Genomic DNA, 20,448 nt, shown 5'->3' with positions numbered 1-20,448 from the left:
TCTATGCACTTCGAATTTGCTGAGATCTTACCAATGCAATGTATTGCACTGGCAGCGAGTGTTAACCCATGAGAAACTGGGGGGTGTCACATTCCACATACCAAATTTTTAAGCGCATTGGTAATATTTTAGAACGCAATAGGGGGAATGAGCTCACGAGAATGATCCTTTGTAAATGCGGGTTTCTTGCGTCAATTGCTAAAATAGCGCATTGATAGCGGATAGATGTGAACCAGCCCTGGATCCTTTACTAACCAGGTGACATCAGAGAACATTTCCAGGTTAGCTCAATACATTGCTGGTATGAATGCGTTACCCCATAATATCCCTGTGCTTCTGAGGTCTTGTTCCTAATCAGCAATTAGCTAGTTAAACTCGTTTGTGACACACATCAGTGAGCTCAGCCCTGTTCTCCTATATTTGGAAGTAAAAAGTCTTCACAAGTAGAAGAATATATAATCTCCCTTTCAGGCAGGATCTAGTTCAGTCCATCACACAATAATATTAAACACCAAAACAACTCACCGAAATTCTCTCCGCCCCAGATGTCCATGGCTGTGTCGTACTTCCCCAAGTGGTTGAACCAGGACTTGTCTATCACAAAGAGGCCACCGGCAATGACAGGGGTCCTAGGAATAGATTATAGTGATATTATACAAAGCACAGAGGAGGTCTATCCGATGAAGGGAAGTGTTGCACCGTTGTGGTGAAATGACAACAAGAGCATAAGATGTGACGGTTATAGGGAAACTCATTGTTGTCTTCCGTAACTTGTACCTGGATGGGTCTCTGCGGTTCTCTAACCTTCAATAGGGCTGCACATTGTTCTTTATCTCAGAATAAAGCAGAGGGAAGGATTGCCTGGACCATGGCCTTATCTGTGTGGAGTTTGTATGTTCTCCTCGTGTTTGCGTGGGTTTCCTCTGGGTGCTGCGGTTTACTCACACACTCCAAAAACATACTGGTAGGTTAATTGGCTGCTATCAAATTTACCATAGTCTCTGTGTGTGTGTGTGTGTGTGTATGTTATGGGGCAAAGACTGATGTGAGTGAGTTCTCTGTACAGCGCTGCGGAATCAGTGGCGCTATATAAATAAATGGTGATGATGATGATAAGCAGAGATGAGATGGGGGCCACAGGTGAAGGCTCGTTGGGTCGGATGTTGCCTTTCTCTGCTCTATATACTGATCCGCGTTATCATATGCTGCCCTGTCTTATCATGTTTCCATTGTCAGATTGAAGGAAGAAAGACCCATTAGGAGAGTAAGTAAGATGGATATGCTCCTATTTTCTCCAGGCGTAAACTAGAGATGCTCAGGCTCGGTTCCTCGAGAACCAAACACACCCGAACTTAGGGGATCCGAAAAAGCATGAGAGCATCAGGTTGGCTTAGTACTCTGGCGTTTTTTTCGGATTTGAAAACAAGGCAAAACGTCATCGTTACATCGTCGGATCTCGCAATTTTAAGATGCAACATCATGGAGGGCGGACCTCCATTTTTATTTTCTGCCACTGCTGTGAGCCAATGTGTCCTAGATGTGCTAGGAACTGCCGTGTGTTTGTGTCATTGCTCTGTCACTTACCATCCAGCCAGGTCGCTACAGTATTTGTCCGAAAGTGTATGAAAATAATATTGTGACCTGTAAGGTGGTCAAAATTGACTGCAAATGACCTGAAATTAGTGTTATTGAGGTTAATAATAATGTAGGAACAAAAAAAGAGCAAAATTATGTGATTTTAGCATATTTTAGGATTTTTTCTAAAAAATCCAAAACACATGAGGGCGTTTTTTTGCTAAAACCAAAACACGAAGCTAATCCAGATCAAAAACCAAATTCAAAACCACTTCACGGGGTCAGTGAGCATCTCTAGCGTAAACCAAGCATACAAAGCAGCAATTCAGCCCTGCACACACGGCTAGATGCATACGAGACAGCACAAATGTAGAATGCGTCATTTTTTTTGGACGCAATATACGCCTGCGTTTTAGACAGAAATTTTGTCCATCTCTACATAAGACTCAATAAACGCTTTGCGGGGAAACACGACTTCAAATGGCTTTACATTGTACTTACTTAATTGGCTCCGTAGGATCTAATCGTTTCGCTTTTTGTTCCATGGAAAGCTGCTCCCACTTGAAGTGCAGACTCCAGTCAAACCCTGGCAGAGACAAAGTCATTGGTTACTGGACTGAAGCAGTTTAAACCAAAGCAGTAACCGTAGCAAATTATACTATTCATAATTATTTTGAAATATTGATTTTTTTATCGCATTAGAGAATCAGAAAATGTTTATTCACAATGACAAATTAACTTTATTCCTTTAAAAGAAAACAAACAAAAGTATCATTTAAGAGTACCTAGTGGTTAGCCACAGTGTAGGCAGCCATCTTGTGGGCTGAACCAATATGCATATATATGTAAATATAGCAAGTCACCAGGAGCCAGTGTCTGTAGCCTCAGTGATTGCCACTGGCTTCCTGTCACAAAATTGTCTGTGTTCTCAAGACAAAATGGCTGCTTCTAGGTGCCTCAGTGATGTCACTGGTTCTCTGAGGAATTGATTGGCTACAGTCCTATGCAGATTGGTTCAGCCCACGGACGGCTCTCTGTAGGTGACGGAAACACATTCATATTTTTCTGGTACAATTATTTTATTACATTAGCTTATCCAAGATATTCCTTTAAGAAAGAAATGAAGATCCGGCTCTTGAAGAATAATTCACTTACTGTATGTACCATAATAAATATTACTCTACTGACTGAATGTGTTATGTATTTCTGCGATACACACAAGTCCTGATACATGTTCGAATATAAATCCGTTTGCATCTAATGAATGTAATTACATGCAATTCATGTCCAAAAGCAAATGACACTTATGACTGCCTATGACTTGTAGAGTGGTATTGTGGTAGAAGAGGGGTATGAACGTAGGCCATGTTCAGTAAGGGCAGCCGAGGACGTGCTAACACAGGTGTGGCTGAGTCAAGCCCTTGGATTCTCATTAGTACGCTTGTTTTTAGCTATAACATTTGCACCAGCTACAGGGGGGTGTAGTACGAGTGATCGGTGCTGTAAACATCAACACTCTTTAATCCTCCACATTATTCCTATAACGAACAGAGCAACGAAGAAAAAATAACTACTTACTAGTAAAAAGACAGAGAGTAAATCCGAAGACCGGAGATGGCGACTGTTGTAAATGACGTCACTTACAGCTGCGACTTGCAAAGTTCCGAATTTAAAGCGACAACTCATGGAACCAGGTAAGTATTAGCTTTACATTCCCGGGTAGGGGTCTTAACCCTAAGTCCTAACCCCTACCCCAGAGCCGTAGCGAGGGCTGTGCGGCCGGTGCGGTCGCCCCGGGCGCAATGCTGAGGGGGCGCCATGGCCCCTGATTATTAAACAAATCACAGCCCCAAGTACAAATTTTGGGTTGATACAGAATTAGTGCCGGCTCGCGCTATATTGCAGAGTCGCTCTGTGCTCTATAGCATAGCACAGAACAACTGGTGAGCGCATCACATGACTTGTCACCTCCGTACCATGTCCACTAGCTGTGTCATATGCTGCATCTGTCACCGTAACCCGCACCAGAGAGGGCAGGTGCTCAGCTTCCGGATACGTCATTGTGAGGGGAGAGCAAGGATCTGGCTGTCGATTAGATAGTGCAATTGGTTTAGACTAGACTAGACTAGACTAAAGGAAATAGTATCTCGAGCGCTGGGGAGACCTCGCATCTGGACGCTGGATCTCTGCACACATAAAGCTGCCCTCCTGCTGCCCAAAGTCACCATGCACCCTGCAGGTGAGAGAGTGACCCCACTTCCCCACGTACAGCTCTTACACGAGTGGGACAGTCTTCCTCATCTTTTACCAAAAGTGCAGTATCTGTACCATTGCAATACAGTAACATTTCACTTACTGTCATAACTGCATTACTTCAAATTGATATATGGTATATACGGAAACCGCATTAGGAGTTCCGATAATTGCTTCCATAATATTGACTGTTATTTTATCGGCTTGCCTTATTATGCAATACATGGAGCCTTTTTGATTTTTTTGAGGCAAAACTAAGACGATCTATGTGGAGCTATTTTTATTAATCTTTATTTTATTGTTTCTGTTTGCAATCATTCAGCTACATTGTATCCAGCTGGTACATACTTATTAGTAGTGTTAATATGGTATGCATACCTTCTAATATGTTTAGCTTATCACAGTGCACTGTGTAGGTATATATATATATATATATATATATATATATTACATATATACACGAATTCTTTCAGTAAAGTTCTAGCCACACCCACATTAGGTTGGACACACCCACTTGTTAAATGCCACTCCCACTTATATGGGGGGCGCCGGTGCCCTGTCTCGCCCAGGGCACCAAAATGTCTAGTTACGGCACTGCCCTACCCCTACCCCTAACTGATAATGTCAACCTAATACTTACCTGGTTATGTATTGTCTTTGTATTACAAACTAAACGTATGTGTGCCCCCTGCTATGAAATGCTGACGTTGCATCATTAAGCCTCTGCCTCCACGTGACCAAGAGGATGCCCACTCTGCCAGGAGTCCGGGAGGACTTTCCTACATTCGGAAAGCTCCCAGAAATTCCGGATTAGTAGGCAAGTATGACTTACACCCAGATTTAAATTGAAACGCATCTCGAGATCCTCTCAGATTTGAATGCGGACAAAATTATGTCAAGGTTCCGTGCTCTATTTTCAACCACAAGTTGTGTTCAAGTTGCATTCAGACTTGAGTCAAGTCCACAGAGTCTTATTGTACAAGAAGTCACATCAGGTTGGTGTAAAACCCCAATGGGCATTTATAAACAAACACCCCAGAATCTTGCACCCCGCTGCAATATCGTTGCAAATTCTAATCTACTTGCCGCTCGTTCGCCACGTTAAGCGCAGCTTCTCTGAGTGACTCTGACATTGTGGTGTTAGAAACATCTGCTCCCGGAGTCAGGTGACAACTGCGTTCAGCTCATCTGTAATCTCTTTACGTTCACTCCATTTATTACGACTATCTTTGCTGAGAGCAGGTGCAGGGATTTTCCCCGGAGCTGCCAAAATTAAATGAAGCGTTTGATTAAAAAATAGAAAAGAGCAATATGTTTGTGAAGTTAGTAAAACTTGCTCAGTTAAGTCAGAAAGATAATATCACTAACAGAGAGTGCGGTCACAACTGTGATGGGGTCTGGGGGTCTCTGAAGACCTGCAGTGCCCCCCTGTTACATAGTTCATAAAGTCTAATTGCTTTGGTCCAGAGGGAGGGAAAGGAAACCCCCCAGTGTGACAGCTGCCAATGTAGCTTCCCAAAATATTTTCTGCGTTACCCAAAGATGGCAATCTGATAATTTACCCCATAATGTCCTCTGCAGATTATAGCTACAAACCTTCCAACTGTCCGATCTCATGTTTGTCCAGCAGGTGGGAATGTTGGGGTAAGGGAGATAGCTAATGGGCAAAGGTCCCACTAGATCAAGGGCTGAGTGCCCTCCTAAACTATCAGGACCTAGTGTCCTCTTCACTTCATAGAGCCCAGTGTCCACTAAACAATGGTCAAGGACCTAGCATCTTTCTAACTAAGCAGGGCCTACTGCCCTGTTAACAAAAAGGGCCTAATGCCCTTCTAACCTATCAGGGCCTTACGCCCACCTAGAACCTAAAAGCCTTGTGCCTTGCTAACACTAAAGGCATGGTGACTTGCCTAAACTCAAGGGTATGGTGCCCAGTTACTCCCTATTGGGCCTTGTGCCCAATGACTACCGATGGACCTTGCGCCAAGCCTAACCCTATGGGCCTTGAGCCCAGCCTAATTGAATATTGGGCTTTTTGTCCACTAACTGAATACTGGGCCTTTTGCCCCCTCATTATTGGACCTTTTGTCCCCTCCCTATAGGGCCTTGTACTCCCTCACTATTGGGCCTTGTGCTCACCTACTAAGGGCCTTAGTGCCCCAGCTAAACTAAAGAGGCTTAGATCCCCAGCTGAATCTACCTACTTCCTAACTGTGCCATGCCTTGTGTCCCCTACTTGCCCACAGGCCTTGTGCCCGACCTAACAAGTAGCATTATACTTACCTGCTCTGCACAGGATTCTCAGCTTGTGCCCGGTGTCTTCGGGTCTTCCAGACCCTCCAGCCGGCGGCGCCTCTTCTTCTCTACGGCGCATTGCTCTCAGATGCCTTCTTGTCGGAGACACTTTTAGCCCTTACAAGGGCCCCCCGCCATTGATGTCTTCTTTATCTTTCCATCGTCTTCTGTCTTCTGTCCGGCGGGATCCTCTCCCATCGTCTTCTTGTGGCAGAGTAGCTCCTAGCACTTACAAGGGCTCCCTGCAACAGCCACCATCTACTCTTCTTGGCGCACCGCCTCCAGACGTCTCGAGATGTCCTTCTTCCTCCTCCGCCGTCGGACTTATCCAAAATGGCGGTGCCCAGTGGCTTATATAGCTGCGGGCATGCCATCATCATAGTGAGGGCTCCACGTGATACCAACAGTGAGGTGAGCCAGGATTGCCCACTGCTGCCGGGACCTGCAAGAGAAGAAGACAGGAATTTACCGCCGCTGGATCCCAGGCTTGGTAAGTGAAATCCTCTTTTTTCCTCTATTTTAACCCTCTTCAAGGGCACGGCAGCGGGGCACCTTCTCACAAATTGACCCTATAGAAAAGTTTGAGTAGGGGCCTGGCATGGCAGCTGCCACCTCCAGGACTCCTACTCTGCTCATGTGTCCACTGCATGCGCCCGTCAGAAAGAATTTTCATGGTGTCAGCCTAGCGTTGGGATACTGGGGCCCCCGATGGACTAAGAGGGGGTTACACAGACATCGCTTGCCCCCCTCAATGCTGGACCCCACATCAGCTAGCCCTGGGGGCACAATAGGTGCCACCTGCCCCTTCAGAAGTGCCCCCCCTCCACCAGTGTCGGACTGGCCTGCCGGGGAGCCGGGGTATCCCCCGGGAGGCCCTGTTGCCTGATAACCCCGCCCTCTTTGTTGGTGAGGCAGAGCAGAGAATTACCGAGTTGTGGTCAGTCTACATATGAAACGGAGACTGTCAAACTAATCCCTGCCTACAGCCAGCACGTGAGAACACTTCCTGCTCCTGAGACAGAGAGAGGCAGAAATGCTTCACAGTGACACAGATCTCAGATTACTCCTTCTGCTGTAGTTGCAGGCGTCCTGTAGTCATAAAGTTGCCATCCTAACTGCAGTGTGAGTCCGTGTAATCAGTAAGTAATAAATCGTGCAAACTTCTCTAGAGCTCTCCACTGTGTGACCTCGGAGGGAGGGAGATAAATTAGAATGGCTTCATTGCAATATACGTCTTCAGTGCCTCTATAAAAGGATCCTATTGCAGCTGACCAATGAATGGATTCCTAATAAACTAGTAACCAAATTCACTGTTTATATCATGTTCCATGTTTATTTGTTTTCAATCAATTGTGGGACTCTATTCCCTATAGAAGCATATCTTAATCAGAATAAAACACATTCAGACAGTTAGGTCCTTATAGGATTGCATCTGCTATATGCTTTAATATTAATGTTTTGCTTTTGTCCTTTGTAGTGGCATTGGATTATTATTGAGTGTACATTTTGTGGGTAGATCATTTTTTAGAGTCCTGTTTTTATTTGCCAGTGTCTAGAGTGTAATTAGATTTATGTAATATTTTAAATGTGCATATATTTTTATGCTAATAATTTTGTGGTCTCCATAGTGCTTCATGGATATATTAATTTTTAGTCTATACCCTTATATTGTGGTTTTCATATGATGAATGGTTGATCTCTAGTACTGTAGTATAGCATTTGTTTTCTGTGTACACTATGAGGGGAGAGAACACTAACCACAAAGAATGGACAGCACACAAATAGCTGATGATGATTGATTGTATTCAATTCATCCCTCCCCTTTCCCTGTCTCCCCTGTTTCACACAGTGCCCTCCATGCTGCATTTGCTCCCCTTCACTTACTTTCCTATTGACTTCTTTCTTCTCTTCTGTCTTTTCCTTCGCGGCTCCTCACTGCAAATGTCCTCTTTTTCTTTATGGACCATACTAAGGTGCTATACGTTGTCCTCCATGGCCTGACCCCATCCCCTTTAATGACTGACCACAACCCCTCTTACAGTTGGCCACACCCCATTGTAGTGGGCCCCTACCGCTGCATTTCCCCCGGTGGGCCCTTCATGTCCCAGTCCGACACTGCCCTCCACATTGCACCCACAACCCCTCCACATTGCACCCACAACTTTCTACCTCAGTGTGAAGTATTCTCTGCTCCCTAGGCTGGGAGTACGGTGCTTAGCTATGACATCATAGCCACGCGCCACACTGCCAGCCTATCAGTGACATAGAGGAGCAGCAGGCTCACATGTAAGAAGTGGCTGGCTGCTTTTCCTTCTTGTCAGCAGGGGGCGTCATTACCAACACTGGATGAGTGACATTATGTCAGTCATTTAGTGTTTTAGACACCCCTAACCAGTATTTTAGGCAACCGCCTAATTTTCCCTAATGGTAGGGCCGACCCTGTATCCGATCCGATCCATTTTTATTTTTTCGTTTTTATTAAGCACTTTTTTAACACCATAACAATAAAGTTTTATATGTATAGGACTGATCAATGTTGTTGTATCTATCTGTCTGTAGCGGTGGTAATCGTTTTAACAATTACCATAAATCCGACACAGAGGACACCTACAAATAAAATCCGAACTGAGCAAAAACTGATTTAAATATAAACAGACTTACCTGAAAACCGACGCTGCAGATCACCGATGGGACCAGCATGCTGACAGCAAGTTATTCAGCCTGTACAGCTGTTCGGCGGTACAGTTTGACATCATCGCGACCTCAGTGAATGTTAATTGAAAGCGGCAATGTTTCTCTTACTTGCATACACATATTCTGTGCATGTTAGGTGCACGCATACTTGTAGTTTTTAATACAAAGACTATGGCGTGTCAGTCATCACTATCAGCCGGCACTTACACCTGTACTGTAGCAGGTGCAGTTTTACGGTATGTTGTATACATTGCTCATAGACAGTCGCCAGTGTCATTTGCGATCAGATATGGATTGCATGTAATTTGCATAAGTTCCGTTTCAGAACAAGTGCACAGCAAATTGACACAAGATATGACATGCAAATGGACTTACATCCCAACATGAATCAGGCTCTTAGTGTTCTGCATAAGTCCCGCCTCCCGCCCCAGTCTCATATCTCCCATGTATAGCCGATGGGTTTAGAAATCCCTGATGCAAATAGCTTTTAGTGTGGTCTGCGGATAATGTGTAGGTGGAGCCTGGTTTATGCAAATGACTGTTTTCGATCCCCCTGAAGTCTACAAATCCCCATAAAGTTAGATACACTCTGCTGATGAGCATATCTAACCAATTAAACAAGTTAAACAAAAACTTAAGCTGGCGAGCAGGGTCTTCTCACCTCTTTGTCTGTATTACCTAGTAGTGTCTATTACTATTTAAGCGCTACGGAATTTGCTGGCGCTATATAAATAAATGATGATGAAGATGATGATGATGATTTCAAAAGGATCATTTGGGTTCATTGTTTAAATAAAAAAGTTTGAGCTATTCATTAAAAAAATAACAAATAATTACCTTTGAAATTAAAGAAATGACCTAGAACGCTGTGCTTGGACTTGGGTCACCGGGTCTAGGGCTAAGCGATGCCACTGACACTGCGAGTGCAATATATGTGGATCTCTCTGTACACGTATAGGTGACGACTATACAATGACTAGCGCTGAACATCATCATAATCATCTTTTCCCCCACACTCACAGGCAGCGCAGTCTCTGCAGAGCTTACAATCTAATTTCAGTGCCTGGAACACCGAGTAGTAAAGTCAGACTAACTCACCTCCTCTCAGATCTGACGATGCCGCAATGTACGCAAACGTGTCCAGGTTTATGATGTCAATAACGGGACTCACCACGCGGGTCGGGTCCTAAAAACAAAAATACAGAGAACTACATCTGCAATTGTTTCTTGAATTCATTTTACATTGTGATGTAAATTTAAATGACAGCGTGTACAGAGGAGCAAAACGCATGCAAATTACACATGGATACAGTTCAGCGGTGGATAATCTTCCTCCAAGGTCATATTTGCACCACAGAGTTTAAAATGAGAAAGTCTGGCTTCATTATTGTCCCCGGGCCCTGAGCTACCTCCCAAGATAGCCATATGATAATCCACCACTAGATGTCACAAATAGCACACTTAAGTCACACTCCGAAAATCGGGACAACTGGACACACCTAAGGCTCTTCCTCATCTTCCTCATTTACCTTGAGACCCTGTCCTTTGTTCATACAACACGTTCCTCTTGAGTTACATAAATTTGGACTGTCTCTAAATTTGTATATTGGGACTGTTGTAAGGAATGTTGCTACACTATTGTTGGCATGTTGTGTTGGTGATTATATTATCCCATCATTGCCAACTGTCCCTAATATACAGGGATATTCACAGATATTAAGGATTTATCCCTGAAAAATTGCACTTATCCAGCACCTATTCTCTTGGCTTATTGTATATGTACTAAAATAACAAATTACATAATATCCATGTTTGGCAAAGACCGCATGATGGGGATTGAAATGCGTGAGGATCTACTAGAGTATGACGCACATGCGAAGACGAAAACGTTCTGACGCAAAGACACCCCGTAGTTTAAGCTATAAGGTTGGCAACAATGTTATACTGACTGTCATGAACACGGTCCCAGCTGCCGTGACTTTGGGGTGTTCGCTGTATGAGGTCACACGATTCCGGACCGCAGTCTCTCTTTACCTATCACACAGGTTATAGACCTACGGAATCACCCCAAACAGCGCTCACACCTCACACACTTCAGGTTTGCCACCACCTATTCAATACGGGCAACAGGACCCCAATATACTGTCCCACACTGGCACACAAGGCTTCTAGCTATCCACAGACTAGCAAGACCCACACCAGCACACAAAGGGTTATCTCTTCACACCTCCAGACTCTTACACAAATGTAAATGCAAGCACACACAGCTTGTTAATCAAATGTATCAACAAATCACACACCGGCATTCAAAGGGTTAACTTGGCCGAGCTATATTCTTCTTAATAGACTAATGGATTCGTTAGAGTATCAAGGACGCAACATATTAAATTATGGATTAAATATACAAAAGTACAGGGCATACAGATAAAAAAATAATGAATAAACAATTGATTGACATACACAAGCCAAACAGTTTAAAATAAAAAGGATTAGATTCAGAGTGTCACTTACATGAATGGCATACCCTGTGCCATGGGAAATTGGCAAGGAAGATGGACAGCTTATCAATGTGAATTGATTTCCCAAAAAGTCTGACAACTTGCCCCTTCCCAACACAGGTTTTTTAAGCAAAATGAAATGGGACGGTCTTCACAGGGGCGTGTTAATGCTAATAGGGGCGCAGGGATGTCCCCTGGGTGTCACTATATAGTTTTCTCACAAATATTCCCAAAGTTTTGACCTTTGGATAATTCTTCACAGATATATCCCAGAGACATAACTCCCCCTTTAATAACCCGGTCATAATTTCCCGCACATTTAAATACCAAACATGATGGAATTATGACATACCTTCCTACAGACATGTGATTATAGCTGTACCCGGATACCGCCAGTACCTGTCATTCACAACCCTGGTGTGATTTTTGCTCCTCAGTACGGAGTGCCACCCAGGTTTCACAAAATATGAACTATGAAGACATTTTCTTTGAAGCCCATATCTCTATATATCTGTATAGGCAGTCTTCAAATGCTATCTTGGACTGCAAGAATGTCCAGCTGTGACCGGCCCTACAAAGTCTATTCAGGAGTCCAAAAACTAACTTGTGTCAGGATATATCTCACAACAGGAGCCCTTTGAAGCTGCTGCAGGTGACACTCCTATCTTCTCACACTGGAATGTGCAAAGCCCTCCAATACATTTACATCAGACTTTCTGTCTTCACATTTTACACTTTAGTAGCTAAACCTATCAATGGATTCATTTGATATAACATATTTAAACTGCAGTTATGATTTATCCCTTTTTAAATTACTGTAGGTTATCTATGTTCACGACACTGACATGTTTAACTAAACGTTAATAGAAAAATAAAATATACATAAGCCCTATTTAAAAAAATTGATTCTGTGTTAGATAATGTACATTACTGTAGATTTCAGAATAATACTGGTCATCATGCAAACAAATAACTATATAAGGGGTCTATCGAAGGTTTGTATCACTGCAGTTTTTGGAGTAATACCCCATTTTAAAGTATTGTGCATATTTATTATAAGAAGTTCTCCGATATCTGCTGCAGTCCCAGCGTCTTCGATCCCGGATGCAGTTCCCATAGAAGTCTTTGTTTTCACATAGAAGTTCGAAGCTTGGCTCTGGTAGCTAACACATCCTGGTACTAACGCATCCTGGTAGCTAACGCATCCTGGTAGCTAACACATCCTGGTACTAACGCATCCTGGCAGCTAACGCATTCTATACTATGGGGAAAGCATTACAGGAGAGAGATCTTCAGATCCTTCCCCCGAGAGGCTTCCTATCAGAAATTGTTGAAAGGCCATCATAACCTGTAAATAAAGTGTTCATGATTGCGATCACTGTACTATAGATTGTTTGCCGGGACAGACTCCTATCTGGCTTGGTTGTTTTAGTTAATAGGCACGTTAAAACCTTGTTATCATTGCAATAAGAAATTATAACTAATGTGAAGAAATTTCGATTGGTTAATTAAACCACTATGGCTTGTTCTATAGTCTTCTATTATATTGCTTCCCATTAGGCACAAATGCATGGCGGTCACGGCGTGGCTACCATGAGTACATACCGCTTTCTATTAATAAATCAAGTTAGCGTTACTTCAAGGGTAGGACATAAAAATTCAACCTCACTAAGGGGCACATTTATCATTCATCGGCAAAAATGAGAAATAGTTATCAATCCTTATCGCATGGATAAGGATTGATGTATTTCTCAAACTTATTAAAAACGGATCACAGAAACAGCATTTCCGAAAAACTGCTGTTTCTGTGATAAAAAAATCATACTTACTCCTCTCTTCGGGATGTGCTGTCTCAGGATCTCCTCCAGGTGTTCCTTGTTCTCTTCATTCTTCAATTGCGCATGTGCAGTTCGAAGTTCGAGTGCACAAAGATCCCCTCTCTGTCTCTGCAACGATAGTTGCAGAGAGTGAGCTGTGAGTGACAGGGAGGGATCATGTGATCCCTCCACACATGCGCTGTCCTGCTCTGCTCTTCGGAGCAGAGCTGACAGCATTGGATTTTTTCAATTTTGATAATGTACACCAGCTTCAGCTGACGTATATTACCAAGACAAGTTTCTGAAAAAATGTTTTTTCGGGACTTGTTAGATTGCGGCCAGAGTAGTCACCATACTGTTGAATGGTGACTGCTCGCAAAAACGATGAGGAGTGCAAAGCAGCAGATATCCATGATATCTGCTGCGATGCACCTTTAATAAATTTGCGGAGGGCACTGCGGGACCTGATTTCCGTGGTAAGTGCACTACCGTGATTTCTTAAATATGCCCCTAAGTGCTGAAAACCTCTGCAGCCCCATACAACAGGGACACCAGTCTCTGACTATGCCTAGTCAACGAACCATTTTTTGGAATTCTCCGTTGCAGTAGTTGGATCTACAGGAAGCCACAATGGGCTCGTCGTTCAGCAGAATTTTGTGCATGTCCGCAAACGCTGCCACCGGGGCGGGGAAGTAAACTGAAGCAATGTCACAAACGAGCAAAGCCTGGCTTTTGTTTTTCTGTGTACCTGTTGTGAATGATCCCCAATAACAAGGTCTCACCTCTTTAATCCTTTGCAGGAGAGGAGGGAGCCAGTCCTTATTAACTTCACAATGACTGTCCAGGAAGGTGAGGACTCCAGCCTTGGCGAGATCTGCTCCCCGCACCCTAGACCGGATCAAACCTGCTTGATTAAAAGATACAGCCATCACCCATAACGTCAGCATAAAATGATACCATATGATCCCCTCTTGTGAGTGATGAGCTACTGAAAAGCATTATACACTAAAGCAATGTCAAACATTCAGCTTAGAAGTTACAAGTTCTTTTATGTGGTTACAATCGCTATCACAATCACTTGTGCTTAAAAATTGGAAGACATTACACAAGTGGAAAAAATATTTGCCCAAAAAGCTACAAATAAATTCTAGATATGGTGCTTAGAGTTGTGATTACCTATTGTTTATGAGATAACATTATGAAACCGTGTACAAATTGACAGCACAAAGCAGACATCTTGGAGGTCGGGATATACACATTCTACTAAATGTGTGCACATTAAGGGCTGGGTGCATGTACAATGGTTTGAAAATAGAGCATGCATCGGGGCCATTGATCTGGATGGAAATGAGACACCTCTGTTCACATTATAATGTACGATAAAGAGCAACATCCCTTACAGAGTGAGCGGGAAAGGTCAGCGACTCCAGAGCCTACAGGGGTCTATTTAAGAACCATGTTTTGCTATTTAACAAAAGTCATACTTGCCAACGCTCCCTGAATGTCAGGGAGACTCCCTGAAATAGGGGTGATCTCCCTCACTCCCTGAAGAGTCTGGCATTCTCCCTGATGCTGAGCCAGTACAAGACGTGGTTGGCTTCGCCATCTGTGGCATGATGACACAGTTCAGAAATTGTGTCCAAAGTCCATGTATTGATGCCTATGGAGGCGGCCATTTTCATGGAGACCAAGATTTAACCAAAGACTGACGTGTAAGACAACGTGACTTCAGTAATGGAGACAGAAATGTAAAAGACACTTCAGTCTCTAGAGATTCATTAGCTGCTTTTGTTTAACGCATAGTTGCCTACTCTTCCGGAATGTCCGGGAGATTCCTGCATTTCTGGGAGACCTCCCGGGCTCCCAGAAGAGCAGGGCAACCTCCCGGTTCTTGCCCCCACAATAGATAAGTGGCTTAATGATGCAAATATTGCATCATCTTAGCGATTCATCAAGCCCCACCCCCGCACGCTCACCTCCCCCAGGATCTCCCTGAAGCCAACAAGTAAAAGTTGGCAAGCATGTCAAAAGTTAATGCCAGAGCTTACCACATTTAACTATGGCATCCAGCTAAAGGCTCTGTGGATCTCACCCATGAAAGAGCTATGACCATGCGCATAGCATTTCCACCATTCGTTAGGCTGCCAGTAAATAGTCAAAAGAATTTATGGGCAAGGAGGGTCTTCACCGGGGGCTCGCCCAGCATGGTAAATTACAGAGTTATGTCAGTATGGGAGCTACTCACAGTTCATTTATCCCAACAAGATATGACTTTTATACAATGAGACCCAGAAGCTAAGTCACGCACTGACAGCAGGACTCTTCTATTTTCATTGTGTTGTATATTGAAGACACAACTGGGGGTTATGAAACATAATGTATACTGGAACATAGAAATGACTGGAAGACTCAGAAGCTGGAGGTTTCGGAGGCAGTACAGATATATACAGAATCTCAGCAGCAGTGGGGGAAAAAGACATTCCAAACAAACCATTATTAATGGAGATTTACTATATAAGCTGCATGTTGCTGGGGAATAAGACGCTGTGATGTAAATAACAAATTTGGTTTTGATGTATGTTTTGCTTCTCTATCCACATCAGAGGTGCTCAAGAAAGGAATACTGGTTTCTATACTTAGAGAATAGGGTTGGTTGAAAAAACTTTATATACAGTTTGTAGTTTAATTTCCATCATAGATTTTTCTCATGCGCGTAACATTTTTATTGTCTACCTCATTTAAGGCTTTGTGGTAAAATCCAGAAACGGACCAGAAGTCAGAGAACGCAGCAAGATCCAATTCATCTTTGAGCGCAATGGACCTTTACTACAGAATATGATTTCATGGGCGGAACAGGAAGGATACTGGGTGTATGCCCGTAGTCAGTGTACGGTAAGGGCGTGCCAAGCTCGAGCGCACACAGCAAAGTCAGATTCAAGCTTTGGACATCTCTACGGTACGTGATTTTCTGTCGTATCACTTGCACCAGCTACAGGTCAGGTCTAAGTGCTGATTACTAGTGATGACGGCTGTGTATACAGCTAGAACATGTGTTTGCAATCAGGAGCAACTGAAAAAATGCATTTTATGCACAGTAAACATTCATAACATCATGATAAATGTTTTGCATTAAAAAAATGGGGAAAAAAAACAACCTTTTTCCCATTAATGGCCAAGATATTAACAGGTGACATTAACTTCATTTTTTTTTTTGTGAGTTTGCTTGGGACTTATAGTCCACATATACATTGGACATATCCTGCAGTCTGTGTCTGTTAGAACAGAGCGGATCCAGAGATATATATCTTCAGACCAGCTCCTTGTTGAATACAGACGTGAGATTTATGTGCATTTAAAAAAACAAAACAATGCAATTTAGGTTCGTTTTGAATGAATCAGGCCCCTATACTTTTCCATTTTGAGTTTGATAAATCTACCCCTTTGTGTCACTTGATCTATATATATATTTACAGCAGATAAATCATTACAAAACAGTATTCAACAAACATTAAGCTATAAATGCATGACATCTGAGTTACAAATGGACGTGGACCTGATATTTCATCGTGTTGATGTCCTGCGGAAATTGAATCCCCTCCTTAGATTTTGGACAGATTTGTGGACCGCAGTCATGTTACCAGCCCTGTTCAGTAGGCGTGACCAGCATGCATGGGGGCGTGGCTATAATATCAGAAAGTGCTTGGCTGCTCTCCAACTCTTCCTATCCCTATACTATACATGGGCAATGCTGCATGCACTACTGTTAGGTGCACGCAGCTCTCCCTTTTTAAGCAGAGCCGTGTGAAGCGAGGGGAGGGTCCAGCCACCTCAATTATACAGTGGCCCAGGCTTGGAGGGGGGTTTTCAGGAACTAGGAAAAACCCCCCTCGGTTTCCCTATGTTGTTGCTGTGGATTTTGTGGAAAGTCATCACCTCTTTCATCCACAACCGATTCTCAAGATTGCTTCATTTTCTCTCTGTTTTCTGTGCTGAGAATACTCTGACACATTATGCAGAACACAAAGCAATACAGTGAAGAAGTAAGCTGAGGTGTTTATTTTTTTAATAAACACTTGTCACTATTCTGTACAGTTGCAAAACCGATCTTCCAGCAATATAATGCCTGAGAGAAAACCACAGACACAAAAAATGACTTTAAACAACTTTGGTGTCTGAAGCGAATGCACGTTAATTCAATAAAAACGCAAGCGAGGAAAGTGACACTTGCCAGAGGAAATGAAAGGACGGGAGAGGACTCCATCATTTTGATAACTAATTTACTTTGTTCCACTGAAGAGAATTTTAAAGAGATTCCGATACGCTTCGCTGCTCATCTGAGGAAAAAATCTGGTACAAGCACAGGAAGTTCCTTACAAACTTTCTCTGCTATAAAACAGAGATTGAATAATGAAGGTTGAAAAAAACCCATCTGATTATGCAAGATGCAAAGACGCAACACAATGTATTTCTTCCTTCAGGATTTATAGAAGGCCCTGTCAGGGTAATGTCCTCCACCCACTGGCATCAATATACTGTTACTAGCTTAGTAACAGAATGTTAGAGGGTATGGGAATAGAAAACATTGGTTCCAATGACCCTATACTCATTAGTATATGCACCTACAGTTGGGCGCGTTTGCATTGTAGCACTCTATTTAATTGTGCTCACCCCAAGTCAGTCATTGAAGTGGAAATTTAGAAGTGGTGGTGTGAAATTGGGAATGTAAGTGACTGGAATGTGATAGTGTTACAATGAAGGCAGTAGGAGAAGTGGTGGTATGACATGCCCCCGTATACCCCCCACTTCCACCACTGTATAGCTACACCGATCAGCCACAACATTCAAACCACTGACAAGTGAAGGGAATAACATTGATTAAGGGGTGGGATTTGCGTGGGATATGTTAGGCAGCAAGTAAACAGTCAGTTCTTGAAGTTGACACGTTGGAAGCAGAAATAATCTGTGATCTGAGCGACTTTGACAAGGGCTAAATTGTGATGACTAGACAACTGGGTCTGAGCATCTCCAAAAGGGCAGGTCTTATGGGGAACTCACGGTATGCAGTGGTTAGCTACCAAAAGTGGTCCAAGGATGGACAACCGGTGTACCGGTAACAGGGTCATGTTCGCCCAAGGCTCATTGATCTGCGTGGGAAGTGAAGGCTAGCCCGTTTGGTCCAATCCCACAAGAGAGCTACTGTAGCATAAATTGCTCAAAACAGTTAATGCTGACTGTGATAGAAATGTTTCAGAACACACAGTGCATCAGAGCTTGCTGTGTATGGGGCTGTGTAGCCGCAGACCAGTCAGAGTGCCCATACTGACCCCTGTCCACCGCTGCCCATACTGACCCCTGTCCACCGCTGAAAGTGCCTACAATGGGCACCTGAGCACTAGAACTAAACCATGGAGCAATGGAAGAAGGTGGCCTGGTCTTATGAGTCACATTTTCTTTTATATCATGTGGGAAGCCAGGTGCGTTTGCGTCATTTATCTGGGGAAGAGATGGTACTGTCTTGAGCTGCCATGCTACTTGCGACAGCTCAGCTTCCCTCTGTGACCGGGTCTCAGCTGTCTGACAGCCGCCACATCGCTATCGGTCAGAGTGTCCCGGGCGCTTAGGCAATGGCCGGGACGCTCTCTCTGCTCTGAAGCGTGACCGGCAAGCTGTCAGGCTGCTGGCCGAGCGTGCACTGTCGTTTTCCAAATTAATTAGCACCCTGATGAGGCTGATTACACCCACATGGGTTGTCCTGCTCTGATTGGTCCTGTCTAGTATATAAGGCAGGAAGCCTTAGCCTCCCTGCCAGTTATAGCATTGACTCTGTCATTTGCTAACCTGCTTGTTACTGTGACCTGTGTACTTTCTGCTGCTTTCTAGTTGGACCTCCTATTGTGATCCGTGGCTAGTTAATTGGACCCTGTTTGTATTCTGATAACACTGACCTTTGGATTTGTTCTTGGATTTTCTTGTTCGCTGCAAGCCCTGACCTTGTGCCTGACCCTGTCCATTCTACCGGCTACGGAGCCCAGACCTCCTGCTCCCATCCAATTTACCACCTCCTATTTCCCTCACTGCAGTATTGTTCATAAGCTTGCACTGCGGTAGAGTTTAAGACCTGGGGGCATCTGAGTACCTGTGAGCTCGACAAGCTGTACGGGAAAGGTGGCTGCACAGGCACCAGGATGCACTATGGGAAGAAGACAAGCCGGCGGAGGCAGTGTGTAGCTCTGAACTATGTTCTGCTGGGAAACCTTGGGTCCTGGCATTCATATGGATATTACTTTGACACGTACCACCTGCCTAACATTGTTGCAGACCAAGAACACCTCTTCATGGCAATGGTATTCCCTGATGGCAGTGACCTCATTCAGCAGGATAATGCACCCTGCCACACTGCAAACATTGTACAGGAATGGTTTGAGGAACATAACAAAGAGCTCAAGGTGTTAACTTGGCCTCCAAATTCCCCAGATCTCAGTCTGATCGAGCATCTGTGGGATGTGCTGGAAATACAAGTCCGAGCCATGGAGGCCCCAGCTCTAAACTTAAAGGACTCAATAGATCTACTGCTCACGTCTTAGTGCCAAATACCATAGGACACCTTCAGAGGTCTTGTAGAGGTCCATGCCCCGACGGATCAGAGCTGTTTTGGGGGACATCTGTCATGATGGGGGTCCCACGAATGAGTACCCCTCTCTCGCTGATTTGCTACCAGTGGCGGATCCAGGGAGGGGCGATCGGGGCGATCGCTCCCCCTAGCAGGGGCTTGCTGCCAGCGGCTGCACAATATGTGCAGGTCCGCTCGGCAGTGACAGTGTGCTGCCCGGCTGCTCTGATTGTGTTTAAAACACAATCAGAGCAGCCGGGCAGCACATTGTCACTGCCAAACGGACCTGCACATATTGTGCAGCCGCCGGCAGCCTTGAAGTCAAAAAGGGGGCGGGGCCTAAATCCCCCCCCCCTAAATCGCCCCGGGTAGGATACTTTTCTAGATCCGCCCCTGTTTGCTACACTGAGTCAGTGCACATAGTAAAGAGGGAAGGTTCTACAGTAGACAACCCCTTCAATTTTGCAGTCATTCATTTATTAAAGGAGTATAAAAAAGCACGGTGTAAGTAAGACAAAACCTTTGATCAGCCAGAGTAAATGTAATGTATATCTGAGTACTTGCTGTGATTTTCAGCACATTGATGCACCATAGTATTAAATGTTCTGTAGTAGAACTGACTTTGTAGTGTGACACTGTGCCTATCTCTAGAGCCACCTCTACGCAGCGGCAGAGCAAGCGTTACCGTTTCACTGCAATATTACAG

At 44.0% G+C, this 20,448-nt stretch overlaps 1 protein-coding gene across 2 annotated transcripts in view; it reads right to left on the bottom strand.

Annotated features, from left to right (window-relative positions):
• GALNT14 (polypeptide N-acetylgalactosaminyltransferase 14) overlaps nucleotides 1–20,448 on the bottom strand; it is a 378,447-nt gene that overhangs the window by 50,769 nt on the left and 307,230 nt on the right. The window contains exons 6-9 of one of the 2 annotated variants that reach the window (XM_075204367.1): nucleotides 13,915–14,039; nucleotides 9,916–10,003; nucleotides 2,077–2,161; nucleotides 526–629 (exon numbers count right to left, since the gene is read on the bottom strand). In XM_075204367.1, coding sequence (XP_075060468.1) covers nucleotides 526–629; nucleotides 2,077–2,161; nucleotides 9,916–10,003; nucleotides 13,915–14,039 — 402 coding nt within the window. The remainder of the gene's footprint in view (nucleotides 1–525; nucleotides 630–2,076; nucleotides 2,162–9,915; nucleotides 10,004–13,914; nucleotides 14,040–20,448) is intronic. The other variant, XM_075204366.1, reaches the window with a different exon arrangement.

Source organism: Mixophyes fleayi, chromosome 3, assembly GCF_038048845.1.
Source record: "Mixophyes fleayi isolate aMixFle1 chromosome 3, aMixFle1.hap1, whole genome shotgun sequence".
In the NCBI taxonomy this organism is placed as follows: domain Eukaryota; kingdom Metazoa; phylum Chordata; class Amphibia; order Anura; family Limnodynastidae; genus Mixophyes; species Mixophyes fleayi.
This window is presented reverse-complemented; position numbering and strand designations above follow the sequence as displayed.